The 15,880-nt window shown below is 43.2% G+C and overlaps 1 protein-coding gene across 19 annotated transcripts in view; it reads right to left on the reverse strand.

The window, feature by feature from the left end:
* amot (angiomotin) overlaps positions 1-15,880 on the reverse strand; it is a 152,005-nt gene that overhangs the window by 73,347 nt on the left and 62,778 nt on the right. For 13 of the 19 annotated variants that reach the window (XR_011088211.1, XR_007486410.1, XR_007486411.2 and 10 more), the window contains one exon: positions 12,428-12,572. The exons of 4 other annotated variants lie outside the window; for them this stretch is intronic. Coding sequence is in view for 10 of the 15 variants with exons in the window: in XM_049743172.1 (XP_049599129.1) it covers positions 12,428-12,572 (145 nt within the window). In the remaining 5 variants the exon portion in view is untranslated. Of the gene's footprint in view, positions 1-8,838; positions 9,073-12,427; positions 12,573-15,880 lie in introns of those variants that run through there. 2 more of the 19 variants (XM_049743179.1, XM_049743185.2) reach the window with 2 other exon arrangements.

Genomic DNA, 15,880 nt, shown 5'->3' on the forward strand with positions numbered 1-15,880 from the left:
GGGGAGCAGCGGCCCAACTCCAAGTCTCTTCTGAATGACCCAGCTTCTCGCCCTATCTCTAAGATAGAGGCCGGAAACTCTGTGGCCGCAAATCTGATGACACGTCTATGTTAGATAAATTGTATATATATGTTATCATGCGTTCCCTAATGAGTACTTATTAATAAAGTTATTGCGCAGAATGCTTGCTGTTTCTTCTTGCAGACATCACCCAGTCCACAGCAAGTCAAACGATGCTGTCTGGAGCTTCCTGACCTTCTACACATCTGGGAATCCAAGAAAGTTGTTGATGTCTGCACATGTCATTTTGTCTATGCACTCTTTTCACATGACTACTTTGTTTCCCATAACATTCACTTTTCGTTTCTCATGGGATCCTGTCCGCGACTTCTAGTTTCACATAGAATCTCGTTTCTTCACTCATGAGACAAAGCCCACGCTTTCCCCCCCACCTATCAGGGGCTAGTCTCACATTGTAGGTAGGGCATTCCTAAATAAAAAGAGAGGAGTGTAAACAAGACCTTTAGTGTATTTTGGATTGCTGTAAGTCTGGATGCACTCCTCGCGAGAAAAGATCAACATTCTGTCTCACTGGTTTTGTCTGCTGATCCTTTTGCTGAATCTGAACCTAACAGTCTACAAACTCAATCATCGAACTGAGGCCGAGGGTGTCCTGCTGCCAAGTGTACACATGGACACCCTTATGTTTGAACATGGTGTTCATTATCAAAGTAAAAGTCTGCTTTATTGTCAATTTCTTCATATGCCAAGACACACAAAGAAATCGAAATTACATTCCCACTATCCCACGGACAATCCATGTCGAGCACAGAAGTCCAATAATAGAACACTGCTTGGGTTCAGATCGGCGGGGCCGTTCCTCCCAATCACGCCCTTCCAGGTCTCACTGTCATTACCCATGTGAGTATTGAAGTCACCCAGCAGAACGATGGAGTCCCCAGAAGTAGCGCTCTCCAGCACTTCTTCCAAGGACTCCAAAAAGGGTGGGTACTCTGAGCTGCTGTTTGGTGCATAGACACAACCAACAGTCAGGACCCGACTCCCCACCCGAAGGCGGAGGGAGGCTACTGTTGGAATAATTGGATGGTGGAGCATTGGTCACCCTGACAGAAGCCCTTATAATTTACGAGTTGGACTCCCTTGCTCTAACAAAGCTCTCTGTCTAGCTCCAGAGAATTCCTTTCACACCCAGTCATACATGTGGCTCTCACCTTCCTTTCTTGTTTTGTTGGCCATCCCTGCTAAAGGCCCTCATTAGTTATGAGCAGAACTCCCTTGCACCAACAAAGTTCTCTGTTTAGTTCAAGAGAACTTCTTTCACTCTAAGTCACCCCTGTAGCTCTTATCCATAGATTGTTGTACCGGGACTGTTTTTCTTTGATAAGTGTTATAGAAAAGACATATCTGTTGAAGAAGTTGCATATAGGTTAGCCCATATTTACTCAATGTTTAAGTAGTTGCACATAAGTTATCCCACATTTACTTATTATCTCTTGAAGTACTTGCACAAAAGTTGTCCCATATTTACTCAATATTATTACTGTGTGTTTTGTTAGTTTGACAAGAAAAGAAACTTAGCAATTGTTGCATTGTTCCACAGGAAAACAGCACGCTTCAAGATATCTCCATAATCACAGCCGAGGAAGTGTCAGCCAATGGTGGAGAAGCCAACCGGCTGACGAGGAACAGGACAGAAACTACAACTAACTGCTAAGGTTACAGAAAGGCCAAGGCTCCTGTCGGCTTGCACCGCACTACATTCATTAGCTGAACAGCGTGGCTACAGCCACGAACTCCCCTCCCTTTACTGTAGCAACGCCTTTGTAACCAGGGTAACTTAAACATTAAAAAGAGGAGACAAAACAGAAAGACTTCAGAACTGATAGAGAATGTAACTGAAGCGCTCTCTGTTAGTTCTCCTCGCGAGTAAAACATATGCTGGCTGTCTTCTCCTCTTTGTTTCAGTGTGTAAATAAATGTCTGATGGTGCTTAGACCTGACAGCTACCCTCTCGTTCACTGGGGTGAACCCCAATGTGCAGGCGTCTAGGAATGGAAGACTCAAAGTATGCCCACACCTGCTCGGCACCTCTCACCGTGGGCAACTCCGAAATGGAAGAGAGATCAGGCTCCTTTCTTGCCAGAGAGGTGAGAGTCCATGTCCCTAGAGCCAGCTTCTGTAACCGAGGATCTGACCACCAAAGTCCCCGCCTTTGGCCGCCGCCCAGCTCACTCTGCACCTGACCTTTTTGGCCCCTCCCAGCATTTTTCACTTACTACCCTAAATTGTTTTGTTTTGTTTTGTTTTTTTATCAAGAAAATGAAACAAGTTTTCAAATTTGGAGGAATAATGAAGTATTTAATGGCTTCAGGAACGGCCATTTTAATGAGGAATATGGCCACCCCCCATGTCCTGGTTGATGACGACACTGAAGGAAGCAATCACAATTTCCCTATTGGAAATCATTGTTCAGGCATTGCTTATGACAATATAACAGGGATCAAAATGAATGTGGACATCTCTACTTAGGCCCATCTCAATGTCTGATAACCGCATAAAACGATTTGCTTTTCCGAGGCTGACTTAAGAGCAAGAAATGTGCCGCCTCTCTGTAGCTAAAGTGCCTTGTCATGTCTGTATATTTCCTTTCATCAGTCACCAAGATACGCAAACGCAATCCAAGGGGCTTCATGTAAGATGAATTGTTCATAGGTCATTATGTAGTATATTGTATTTCAATTTAATGTATAACTACTAGGTTGTAAGGGTTCATTTAACTCACCTTGAAATCCATGTATGGGGTACCCCCACCTTCACCTATCCGAAAAAGCGGTGCTTAAACGTCCACACTCAGCTGAAGGGTCAGCCTTCTTGCTGGAAGTCCGGTGCTTCCAATTTTTCCAGCAAGTCCACTTCCAAGACTTGTCTTGCAGTTCTATATATCCCAAATTAAATTGGGATATAGCCCACACAGTACACGGGGAGCCTCCTTGCTGAGTAGCGGGCCAGCTGATGCCGCCCCCGGAAAGCCTCTTTGATGAGCGACAAGCTTAATTTTTTCATTTTTCGAGAATAGATGTACACATTGATCCCTTCTTTTGGTGTGCTGCTACACCCAGCCACAATGCATTTATTAGGCATTTTGCTGCCTTAAATGTTAAAAAAATAGTCCATTCTAAAACAACAGGATGTTGACTAAGCATAATAAGGAAGCTAGAAAACAAGCCTTTGCTGCCTTCTCTGACAGAGTAACTTTGATGTGTCAATTAAAAAGTGGGCGTCAGTAAATCCACTGACACTCTGTCCCAAAATACCGTTATAAACAATTCACCTAACAAAAGCCTCTCGTAACCTATCGCGTTTGCATATGTTGGTGACTGGTGAAAAGAAATAGACAGATGTGACAGGCACTTGAGCTGAAGAGTGGCTGCTCATTTCTTGCTCTTAAATCAGCCATGTCAAGGTAAAAATCTTGTGATATTTTGAAATTGTCATAAGTAGAGATGTATATGTGAATTTTTCTCTTTTAATTTTCCTGATAAAAAATACATAAACTGGGCGAGATAATGAAAAATGAACCATCTTCGCTATTCCAAAACAACAGCAAATTGACTAAGGATAGTAAGCAAGCCAGAAAACGAGTAAAATGCCTTCACTTCCTTCTCTGACGTAGTCAGGCTGATGTGTCAATCAAGCAGACCATGTCCCAAAAAGTGGGTGTTCAGTAAGTCCACCGCCACTCTGTCCCCAAATACCATTAAATCACTTCTGAGGTTTTTTTTTTTTTTTCAGGGGAGCAAAGAGCATGGTGGCTGCACATATCAAGGAAAATCCACCTTTTTTGCTTTTATATTAACTTTATTGTGTACTTGGAGTCTCCAAGATTGTGGAAAAGTGTAATTTATCCCTCCAGGTGTTGCAGAGATACTTTAATGATCTGTTTAGGGGCTATTTTTCACTCCGTTCAGTTTTCTCCATTTTCTATTTCAGATTTTATTTTTATCTATTACGTCACATCCTTTGGGGCGGGACTACCAAACAAGGTAATGGGTGTGGCCAAATGGTTTCGCAAATCCGCCATCTTTATTACTCGAGAGACTTTTGTAGTCCAAACAACTCAAGGATACGTAATTGGAGAGATTGAAATGTTCTGTTGATGGATGCATCAAACAGCACAACTCAGTGCACCGTCCCCCAGCATCAGAACCTCAAAGAAGTGCCTGGTCAAATTTCATTTTTCAAGCAGTGTTCTAAGATCTGTGGGCAAAGTCCTGCTTGTTCAAGGACGAGTGTTTCAGAAATCTTTTGTCAGTATTGGGAAGGATTCGCCAAAAGATTTCGTTTCATTGATGGCTCAGTTCCTTCTATGGAATCTATAGAAACGACGGACACAGTAAAGATGACGCAAAAATAACACAGTATTTCACTTTCATATTATTGTGTGTAGGGTGGCTCGGTGGTGCACTGGCAAGCACGTCCGCCTCACAGTTAGGAGGGTGTGGGTTCGATTCCAACTCCGGCCCTCCCTGTGTGGACTTTGCATGTTCTCCCCGTGTCCGCGTGGGTTTTCTCCGGGCACTCTGGTTTCCTCCCACATCCCAAAAGCATGCTTGGTAGGCCAATTGAGCACTCCAAATTGCCCCTTGGTGTGTGCAAGTGCGGATGGTTGTTCGTCTCTGTGTGTCCTGCGATTGGCTGGCAACCAGTTCAGGGTGTCCCCCGCCTACTGCCCGATGACGGCTGGGATAGGCTCCAGCACGCATGGATGGATGGATGGATGGATGGATGGATGGATGGATGGATGGATGGATGGATGGATTATTGCGTATTGCTGGTTAGCACGTCCGCCTTACAGTTAGGAGGGTGCCGGTTCGATTCCACCTCCGACCCTCCCTGTGTGGAGTTTGAAGAAAATGGATGGATGATAGATGGATGGATTATTGCGTGTCTCTGATGCCCCAGTTTTCATAGCATTAGCGTCAGCTTTCTGCTGATTTTAGAGCGCTCTATGAAACAAACAAAAAACAAAAAAACAACAAACTGAAAAAAAAACTGTTAGAAAAATGTATATATATGTCATCATGCGTTCTCTAATCAATGCTTACTGCAATATTACTGCAATATATCCTTGCTGTTTGGCTTTGCTGTTTTTTATGTTGTGCTACAGAAAAGAAAGGTTACAGCTGGGTCACGAGAGAGGTGATGGCTGGGTCAGGCAGGACGCAGCTACCAGCTTGCAACTCTGCAAGCAGAGAACGTTTAAGAGAACGTCTACCAAGACAATTCGTAGAAACAACATGCCTGACCACAGTTTTACACTCTCAGATGGAGCGGCAAGAAAACGTCAAGTTTCCTGTTTTTATCATAGAGACAAAGAGAGATGCTGATTGCTTAAATTGTTTTGCAGACATTGCCATATAAGTATGCAACACCTTGTGTTTGTTTTTGCTTTTTTACTCGCTTAAAAATCAGCTCCCCTCTCAAATTATACCCACCCTGCCTTTCCATAAACACATTTTGTATCCGGCGGCTCGGTAGCGCACTGGGTAGCACGTCCGCCTCACAGTTAGGAGGGTGCGGGTTCGATTCCACCTCCAGCCCTCCCTGTGTGGAGTTTGCATGTTCTCCCCGGGCCCGCGTGGGTTTTCTCCGGGCACTCCGGTTTCCTCCCACATTCCAAAAACATGCTTGGTAGGCCGATTGAAGACTCCAAATTGTCCCAGTTCAGGGTGTCCCCCGCCTACTGCCCGATGACGGCTGGGATAGGCTCCAGCACGCCCGCGACCCCCGTGGGGACTAAGCGGTTCAGAAAATGGATGGATGGATGGACATTTTGTATCCCACTTGGAAGAAGGTTATATCTTGCTCTGTACATAATTTGAGCTGTCTTGTGTTTGATCAGATCTTCCAATTTCAAAGTTTGTGTTATTATGAACAGTGCGTTTGTATGCTCCCGATATCCCTTGTTATTGATTATTCGTATTGCTCTTTTCTGTAACATACACAATGGCTGTAGGTTGGACTTATAGGTGTTACCCCATATTTCCACACAGTAGCTCAGATATGGCAATATGAGTGCATTATAGATAATACGTAGGGATCTGGAGTCTTCTGCAATAATTTTTGACATTTTTGTTTTTACATGATTAATATGTGATTTCCAGCAGATTTTATTGTCAACAATCACACTCAGGAATTTTATTTCAGAAACTCTTTTTATAATAACATTGTCAATTTTCACTTCCAAATGAGGACTTGATTTAAATTTTCCAAATAATATGTATTGTGTTTTACTCAAATTCAGTGACAATTTGTTTACATTAAACCACCGTTTTAATTTATTCATTTCTGTTGTGATCGTTTCCATAAGCTGTAAATTCTGCCCAGCGCAGTAGATGCTTGTATCATCAGCAAATAAAATGCATTTTATTATAATACATTACATAAGTCATTGATATAGATTATAAACAGTTTAGGACCAAGGAGAGACCCTTGAGGTACTCCACATGTTATGGGCAATAAGTCAGCTACATGATCTCCAATTTTTACAAATTGCTGCCTGTTGCTTAAGTAGCTCCTCACCCAGTCCAGACCAACCCCTCTCATGCCATATCTCTCCAATTTGTTGAATAGAATGCCATGATTTATTGTGTCAAATTCTTTCTTTAGATCTATGAAGGTCCCCATAACTTGTTTTTTATTATCTATGCCATTTGTGATGTCCTCTCTAAGATCCATTAGTGCCATTGTTGTTGATCTGTCCTTCCGGAATGCATATTGACTGTCAGCTAAAAGCTTGTTTTTTTCAATGAACTTGTCTGGTTTTTCCGTGGACAGTTTTCCAAGGATTTTGGAGAACTGAGAGAGTAGAGATACTGGCCTGTAATTCGTGTAATGGTGTCTATCCCAAAATTTTATAGAGGTATAACTTCAGCTATTTTCATGTTATTTGGAAATTTACCAGACGTAAAAGACATTGCAAATGTGAGTAAATGGTTCTGCACTTTCATCAATAACGTTTCTTATTATACACATCAATATCATTGTAATCAGTAGAGGTTTTGCTTTCACTTCTGATTACAATCTCTATTTCTTCTTTTGTGCTAACCGCACCAAGAAATATAGATTTAGCATTTCTCTTTCATTGAGTAGCCTCTATTCCCCCTGAGTCTGTCTGGATCCTGTAATTTTCCTGCCAGCTCTGGTCCTACATTTACAAAAAAATATTAAATCCATTTACCACCTCTTTCATATTGTGTATTGATCGGTCATTTTCAATATAATAATCAGGGTAGCTTGTGTTTTTGTTTTTAGCTCCATTCCTAATAACACAGTTTAGTACCGTCCACATCCCCTTCATATTATTTTTATTACTATCTAAAGTTTTATTATAATATTCCTTCTTACATGTCCTCATAATGCTGGTTAATTTATTTTTTTATTTTTTATATCTAATTTCTGTCTCTATAGATTGTTTTTTTATTAATTGTTTATACAGCATGTTCTTCTTTTTGCAGGCATTTTTTAATCCTTTTAATTCCATGGGCTGTTTGCCTCTTTTTGTCCAACCCTGTATTTCTTTACAGGACAGGTTTTATCATATAATGTTTTTAAGATATTTATATATCTACTGTATGCTATGTCAATAACTCCTTCCTCGTAAAGTACATCACAGTCCTGTTTCAACAATGCACTCTTAAATATTTGTATGTTTTCATCCGTTCTTATACATTTGTATTTCAACTGATTTATGTCCTTGGGTTTCCAGTAGTTACAGTGAAAGACAATAAATACAGGCAAAGGGTCACTGATGTCATTATATAAAAGCCCACTTTCTGCATTGTTTTCTATACTGTTTGTAAATATCTATTAATGTAGCACAATGAGAAGTAATTCTACTAAATTTGGTGATTTGGGGGTATTAACCCATAGTGTACATTGTATATAAGACATTTTCCTTCATTTTATGCTTTTTGGGATTTAATAAATCTATATTAAAATCCCCACAGAAAAACAAAGTCTTCTGCAATGATCTAGATAACATGTTTTCCATCCAGTTTTCGAAAGTATCAATACTTGATGCTGAAGTTCTGTGTACACAGCTCACAATTATATTTTTTGTTCTTTCCATACAAATTTACACTGTGATACATTCCACCAGATTATCAACAAGTGATGTCATACTCTCCACCACCTTATACCTCAGTCCTTTGTCCATATATATTGCCGCACCTCCTCCACTCTTATTCTCTCTATATGATTTAGTTCATAACCCTCCATCTCAGAATCCATACCTCTGTCAGTGTTTATCCATGTCTCTGAGATTGCTATGATGTTGAATGGCTTCTTAAACTGTTTCAGATACTCTTTAATGTTATGGAAGTTGGCATACAAGCTTTTACTATTGAAGCGATTGAAATGTTATGCTTTGATTGGAAAGTTGAATTGTAGCGCTCATCTGTGTAGTAAATGCAGCTGTTTCCTATATCATTGAGTAGGTTGTTATCCGGATCAATATCAAATTCTATGTCCTGTGATTTATGTTCTGTACATACACAGGTTTCTAGTTCTAAGGTGTTTTTGTTATCAGGAGTTGTCATGAATCTGGTTTGTATTTACCTTAGTGTTGTGTGTTTTATAGGTATTTGCTCAGCTCCTCCAGTTCCTTGATGACTAATACTTTGGCTTGTTCTGGTGTTCCAATTAGTTTGATATATATTTTGCAGTTTGAAGTCCATGTAGATTGTATTTTCTTCTGTTTTCTTAACAGACGGGCCATTCTTGCAATGTCCGCATTGAGCTGAGAAAGTCAATCACCTGGAGTTCAACGGATGTCACATCCTCCTCACTCGGCTCCTCTTGGTTCCGTGTTGTCACTGCTCGTGCATATGAACGGGGTTTTGTTTCCAGGCCGGTGATGATGATGTCGTTCATTCGGGTGTATTGCTCCAAATCGGTCACCCGATTCTCCAGCAAGTTAATTCGCTTGTCCCTCTCGGTGATTTGTAGTCTCAAGGCTTTTACTTCCTCCACCAGGCTCATGATGGTTTTCTGCTGAAAAAACCTCCTCCATCAGCATATCCAGCGCCCTTTTAATAACATCAACCTCCTCCATCTGTGCCGTGTTCTTTTTTGGTGGCATGGCGTCCTGCTTGATTTGTGTGCTTGGCGGAGAACGAACCAGGAAGGGAAATTGCACCTCTGACCACGCTCGCTCGATGTGCACGTACCCACCACGGGCACTTGTTTGCGCTAAAATGTTGGCGTACGTGGCGGCTTCCCAAACAAAGTTTGACAGACTTTAAGAAAAGTTATTGCGTTTAATTTTTCGGATTGTTAGCTGAAGTTCACTTTCTGAGTGTCATGGAGAACAGATGGACCGACGGCTTGATCCGTGTGCTTCCGTGTGTTGTATCAGATGAATTGCAACGAAGGTACTGTATTATTCTTGGGGAACGCAATAATTTGTTAAATGCATTTGTTAGCTTCTGGCTAACATTAGCATTAGCTTACTGGTTAACTTGACTGCAGTGATTGTGTTCCTAAATATTGTGGGGCGATTTATTTTGTTACGTGTTATGTATAGTTGTATGGACAAGTGTTCTGCCGTTGACATCTTTTAATCAATCAAAACGATTGTGGTGGAAATAAATGCTACCTCGGCTAAAAACTACAAATATGTCAGACGGAAAGGGAGGCGTACATCTTGCGGCCTGGAGGGAGTGGGGTGTGAAGTATCTCATTTGTATTTAAAGAGACCGCACTAAAACGGCTTGCTCTGAGCTGCACCTCGGAATAAGTATAAAAGAGGGACCTGTGATGCTATCAAAATGAGGAATTCAGACAAAAGCTTTGCTGTTCCACTTTATATAGAGCACAACTCATTGAGTAAAATGTAAAATGGAAGAATTTATAAACGTGATATGTAAACTTTAACCTCTCTTCCATCCAATTCACATTGCATGAAAATGAAATTGTCATCTACATATTGCTTCTCTTTTAATATAAACATCAACAGACTTCGATGTGACAAACAGCGAATGGACCACTGGCTTAGCTGTCCAACAACATGGCTGACGTAAATTAACATGACAAAGGACCTCTGCCTCAAAACATGCCTTTCTAAAAAAAAAAAAAAAAAAAAAAAAAAAAAAAATTCTATACAACGCACTTTCGGGGTTAACGTGATTCCCAAAATCTGCACCCCAAAGTCTGAGTAAAATCGAGCTTTAGCTGTACTAATCAGAATGCCGTGTTTAGACTAGTGGGGGCAGGTTTATTGTAAAGAAATGTATTGTGTTGTTTCGCCCTTAAAATAAACAATGTGAAATTTACCGTATTTTTTGGACTATAAATCGCGTTTTTTTCCATAGTTTGGGTGGGGGGGCGACTTATACTGAGGAGCGACTTAAATGTGAATCTTTTCACAAATTTTCAAAATTCCCCCCCCAAAAAAAGTGAAACCACGATAAACGAACCGCAATGTAGCAAGGGATTAATGTAATTTGAATTTCAAGTGACGTCAGCAGCGCGGCTGTTGTTTACATAAAGGACAAAGATTCGATCACGGGATGACGAAGGGCCCCACGGCATCATGAGCGGTTTTGTTTGTAAGTGACACGAAGAGTTTGAAGGATTTAATGATTTGGAGTGACACAGAAGGTTTGAAAAACTATTGGCTTTTACGCACGCCCGCTCTACAGATCTTTCTTTCACCTCCGTGGATGGAAGTCGGGGGCCGGCGCTCGGCCGGGTGGCTGTCCAGGGACATTGGATGGGGCTCGGACATGGCTTTTGCGGACGCCCCGTCCTACTCTACGGAGCTCTCTTTCACCTCCGTGGCTGGAAGTGCCACCTCCGGGGATGGAAGTCCACGCTGCCACACGCCTGGAAGTCGAAGCCGGTGCTTGGGGCCTTGTGGCGGTGAACTATTTATGTTATAGTTATTTAATATATTTTATTTCATGTAGCAACTTGTATATGTTTTTATTGTTACAGTTCAGTAGTTGTTGGCTCGTTGAACTCTTGTTTTGTTAAATAAAGAGACGTTTACCAAACCCACGTCTTTCCTTGTACTTTGTTAACGCTATAATATAGTTATATACTAGATCTGTGGAATAACGACGAGGCTGACGTCAGGGCGCACGTGCGGCGTTGTTGACAAAGGACGAGGAATTTGAGCAATGGATTTAATGATTTGGAGTGACAGATGGGTTGATAATATTGTTGTTTATATGATAGTTATTTGATATATACTTTATATATCGTTATATGGGTCTGTGGAATATTTAGAATATTTAGACGTCAGCGGTGCTGTGCATACGCGGCATCGTTTCCATAAAGGACAATTGATGGATTTAATGAATTGGAGTGACACAGATGGTTTTATAAACGTGTTATTTATGTAATAGTTATTTGAATAACTGTGACTGTTACATCAGGCCCGTTCTCAGCTCTTCGTTTGTGTTTAGGTCACGTTAGCATACCTATCGTTTAGCCTGTTGTTAATCGTTCATGTCTGTTCTTGGTGTTGGATTTTGTCGAATAAATTTCCCCCAAAATGCGACTTAAATAAAGAGCCGTTTACAGAACCCACGTCTTTCCTGATACTTTGTTAACGCTACAATATTGTTACATACTAGATCTGTGGAATAACGACGAGGCTGACGTCAGCCGTGCACACGCGGCGTTGTTGACAAAGGACGAGGAACTGGGTCGATGGATTTAATGATTTGGAGTGACGCAGATGGTTTGATAATATTGTTGTTTATATGATAGTTATTTGATATATACTTTATATATCGTTATATGGGTCTGTGGAATATTTAGAATATTTAGACGTCAGCGGCGCTGTGCATACGCGCCATCGTTTCCATAAAGGACGATCGATAGATTTAATGAATTGGAGTGACACAGATGGTTTTATAAACGTGTTATTTATGTAATAGTTATTTGATTAACTCTGAATGTTACGTCAGCTCTTCGTTTGTGTTTATGTCAAGTTAGCATACCTATCGTTTAGCCTGTTGTTGCTCGTTCATGTCTGTTCTTGGTGTTGGATTTTGTCGAATAAATTTCCCCCAAAATGCGACTTATACTCCGGAGCGACTTATATATGTTTTTTTTCACGTTATTGTGCATTTTATGGCTAATGCAACGTATATTCCGGAGCGACTTTTAGTCCGAAAAATACGGTACATGGATTTATATTTTATTTGACAGTAAGTTTCAAATGAGAGTGATACCAAACAGCTTGAAGACTCTTCTTGAAAAATTGTGCTTAGGTTGGCAAAGTTGATTACCAAGTCATTGTGAATTGTGAGTGTGAAGTCAGTGGAGTTTATTGAGTTATCAAGTCACCACTGTAAATTGTCACAACAGCTATTGGACATTTCTGCTGTCTTACCTCTAAGATCCCTGTTAAAGTCATGCAGACGCCGGACCTCCAATTCTAGCTTGTTCCTCATTGTTTTCTCCAGAGCCTCTCTCTTGGCAGAGGAATTAACCAGGGTTTCATAGGCTTCAGAAATCAGCTGAATCTCGGTTTCCAACTGCCAGAAGACAAAGGTGGAATGAAGGAAAAACACCTAATGATGATAAAGTTGTAGTGCAAATGATCACGGAAGGTTGACCTAAATATACTGTAAGTGACCCTGAATTAATGCAAAAAAATACATGCGTGAGCATGCGGACGTGTCTCAAGAAAAAACAATCCACCTCCACTGGGGGGAAAGGCCTCATACGTAATATACGTCCTGACAAGCAGCGGCCATGGCGAAAAACGTTCCATTATTCTTATTAAGCTATATTGTGCATCTGTTTATCTATCCGTGTGTTCTGTATCTACTAACTGCTGGCTCCTGAATTCCATCCATCCATCCATCCATCCATCCATCCATCCATCCATCCATCCATCCATCCATCCATCCATCCATCCATCCATCCTCTCCTTTAAAAAAGCCTTCCGAATACCGCCGATTGCGGTCCAGACTCCCCGAATGCTGCCGATTGCGGTTCTGACTTTCAAATGCCGCCGATTGCGGCTCTGACTCCCCGTATGCCGCCGAATGCGGTTCTGTCCCCGAGTTTCCACCAATTGTAACATGGCGCCCCTCGTGGCAGACGTGTTTGCTTGCTCTGCTCTAGAATGCCGGCTTTTTCTTCACCAAATGATTCCCGAGCGCGGCACCGCTGCTGCTCACTGCTCCCCTCTCCCCCAGGGGACGGATCAAAATCACACAAATGCAGAGGACAAATTTCACCACACCCAGATGTGTGTGTGAGACGATCATTGGGACTTTAACTTCTTTTATATGTGTTATTTGTTTTTTCTGCGGTGCACAATATACAGCAAGCAGGATTTGCTCGATATAGTCAACCGACAAAATAACCTGGAATTCACGGGATTTATTTCACCGGAGCTGCAACTCATTGTTTGCTCCAACAAAGACCACCACGAGCCCCAGGATGGCCCGGACACACCGACCTTGAGTGAGCCGGCCAACCCCCGGAGAGCGCTCCGGAAACGGCGTCGAAAGTGAGGCAAGAGCTCCATGCTAGGCTAAAAGCTCGCGCTAGCCGACCACCGATACCCAGCCTTCTGCTCGCCAACGTACGGTCTCTCGACAACAAACTGGACGAACTGAGTGCACGGATCACATCACAGCGGGAATTAAGAGAATGTTGCCCTCTGATTTTCACTGAAACATGGCTTTCTGACAAAATTCTAGCGTGCGCCATCCAACTACAGACGTACTACCTGCGCAGAGGGGACCAGACTGCAGCCTCCGGTAAGACAAAAGGAGGGTGTGTGTGCGTATTTGTAAACAACTCGTGGTGTGGAAATATACGGACTGTTTATAGACACTGCTCACCAGATGTGGAGTTGTTAATGCTGCAATGCCGTCCCTATTATCTACCGAGGGAATTTACCGCTGTGTTTTTAGCCGCTGTCTACATCCCTCGCGAGCCAACTCCACAGCAGCGCTCGGCAAACTGTATGACGTCATCAGCGCGCTAGAGACTGCTCATCCTGATGCCGTTTTTATCGCTGCTGGAGACTTCAGTCAGTGCAACCTACGGACCGTATTCCCCAAATATCACCAGCACATCAACATCCCCACCCGTGAGAAGAACACCCTGGATCACGTGTACAGCAACATACGCGGTGCATACAGGGCAGCACAAAGACCCCACTTTGGACAATCTGACCACATCTAACTGTTTCTGTACCCAGCATACCGACAGAAACTAAAGCAAACAAACCCCACCAGCAAACAAATCAAACTATGGACACCAGAGGCTGAATGCATCCTGCAGGACTGCTTTGCCCAAACAGACTGGGATGTATTTAAAGCTGCAGCCACAATGGAGGACTCCTCAGACAGCATCCAGGACTATGCTAACTTTGTGACCAGGTACATCAACACATGTGTTGATAACATCGTGCCCACTCTTCAGGTGAGGAAGTTCCCCAACCAGAAGCCCTGGATAAACAGCCAGGTACCTCACATGTTGCGTGCTCGTTCCCTCGCATTCGATCAAGCGATGAGGCAGAGTACAAAACTGCGAAGTACGGACTGAGAAAGGCCATCACAGCTGCTAAGAAGCAGTACAGAGATAAGCTGAATGGCTGACCCCGGGCGGATGTGGCAGGGCCTCCAGCACATCACAGACTAAACGACCTCCACCAGCACCATCGGCCACACAGACAGCTTACCAGATGACCTCAACAACTTCTACACTCGCTTCAACCCCAGCACAGAGAGGAACACACACACACGGACCACCCGACCCCCACAACCATCGTCCCCCTCCCCAGAAAGAGCCCGCCCACCTGCCTGAATGACTACGGGCCAGTAGCACTCACCCCAGTCATCATGAAGTGCTTTGAGAGAACGGTGCTGGCCCACATCCAGAGCAGCATACCGGACTCCCCGCAGTATGCCTACCGGCCCAAAAGGTCCACCTCAGATGCCATCGGTGCTGCTCTTCATTACTGCCACTCCCACCTTGAAAATAAGGATGCGTATGTCAGGATGCTCTTTGTTGATTACAGTTCTGCTTTCAACATGGTCGTCCCCTACAAACTCATCCATAAACTGTCTACACTCAGTCTTCACCCCAACCTCTGTGACTGGCTCCTGGATTTCCTGACTGGCAGGCCTCAGTCTGTCAGGATTGGAAACAGGACTTCAGCCAGCATCATCACCAACATTGGTACCCCACAGGGATGCGTGCTCAGCCCCATCCTCTACACCCTGTTCACCCATGACTGCGTTGCCTCCCATAAAGACAACATTATCCTGACGTTTGCAGACAACACTGCAGTGATTGAACGCATCACTGGCGGAGATGAGGTGGGCTACAGGAGGAAGGTGGACAGCCTAGTGTCCTGGTGTGAAGAAAACAATCTCACCCTCAACATGGACAAGACGAAGGAGATGATAGTGGACATGAGTAAGAGGACCTCACCAACCACTTTTCATCTGACAGCTTGAAGTTGAGAGGGAGAGCAGCTTCAAATACTTCGGTGTCCATCTCAGTGACGCCCTCACCTGGACAATCAACACCACACAGCTGGTCATAAAGGCTCAGCAGCGGCTGTATTTCCTGAGGAGGCTGAGGAAGTTTGGAATGTCCCCCAAGATCCTCAGCAACTTCTACAGCTGCTGCATCCAGAGCATCATGACCAGCTGCATCTCCGTGTGGTACGGCAACTGTACCGCTGCGGACCGCAAGAGACTGCAGAGAGTCGTGAGGAAGGGCAGAGAAAAATCACCCGGACTCCGCTGCCCTCCCTGCAGAGTATCCACCACCGTAGGGTCCACAGGAGAGCGGTGTCCATCCTTAAAGACCC

Source organism: Syngnathus scovelli, chromosome 15 (assembly GCF_024217435.2).
Source record: "Syngnathus scovelli strain Florida chromosome 15, RoL_Ssco_1.2, whole genome shotgun sequence".
Classification (NCBI taxonomy): domain Eukaryota; kingdom Metazoa; phylum Chordata; class Actinopteri; order Syngnathiformes; family Syngnathidae; genus Syngnathus; species Syngnathus scovelli.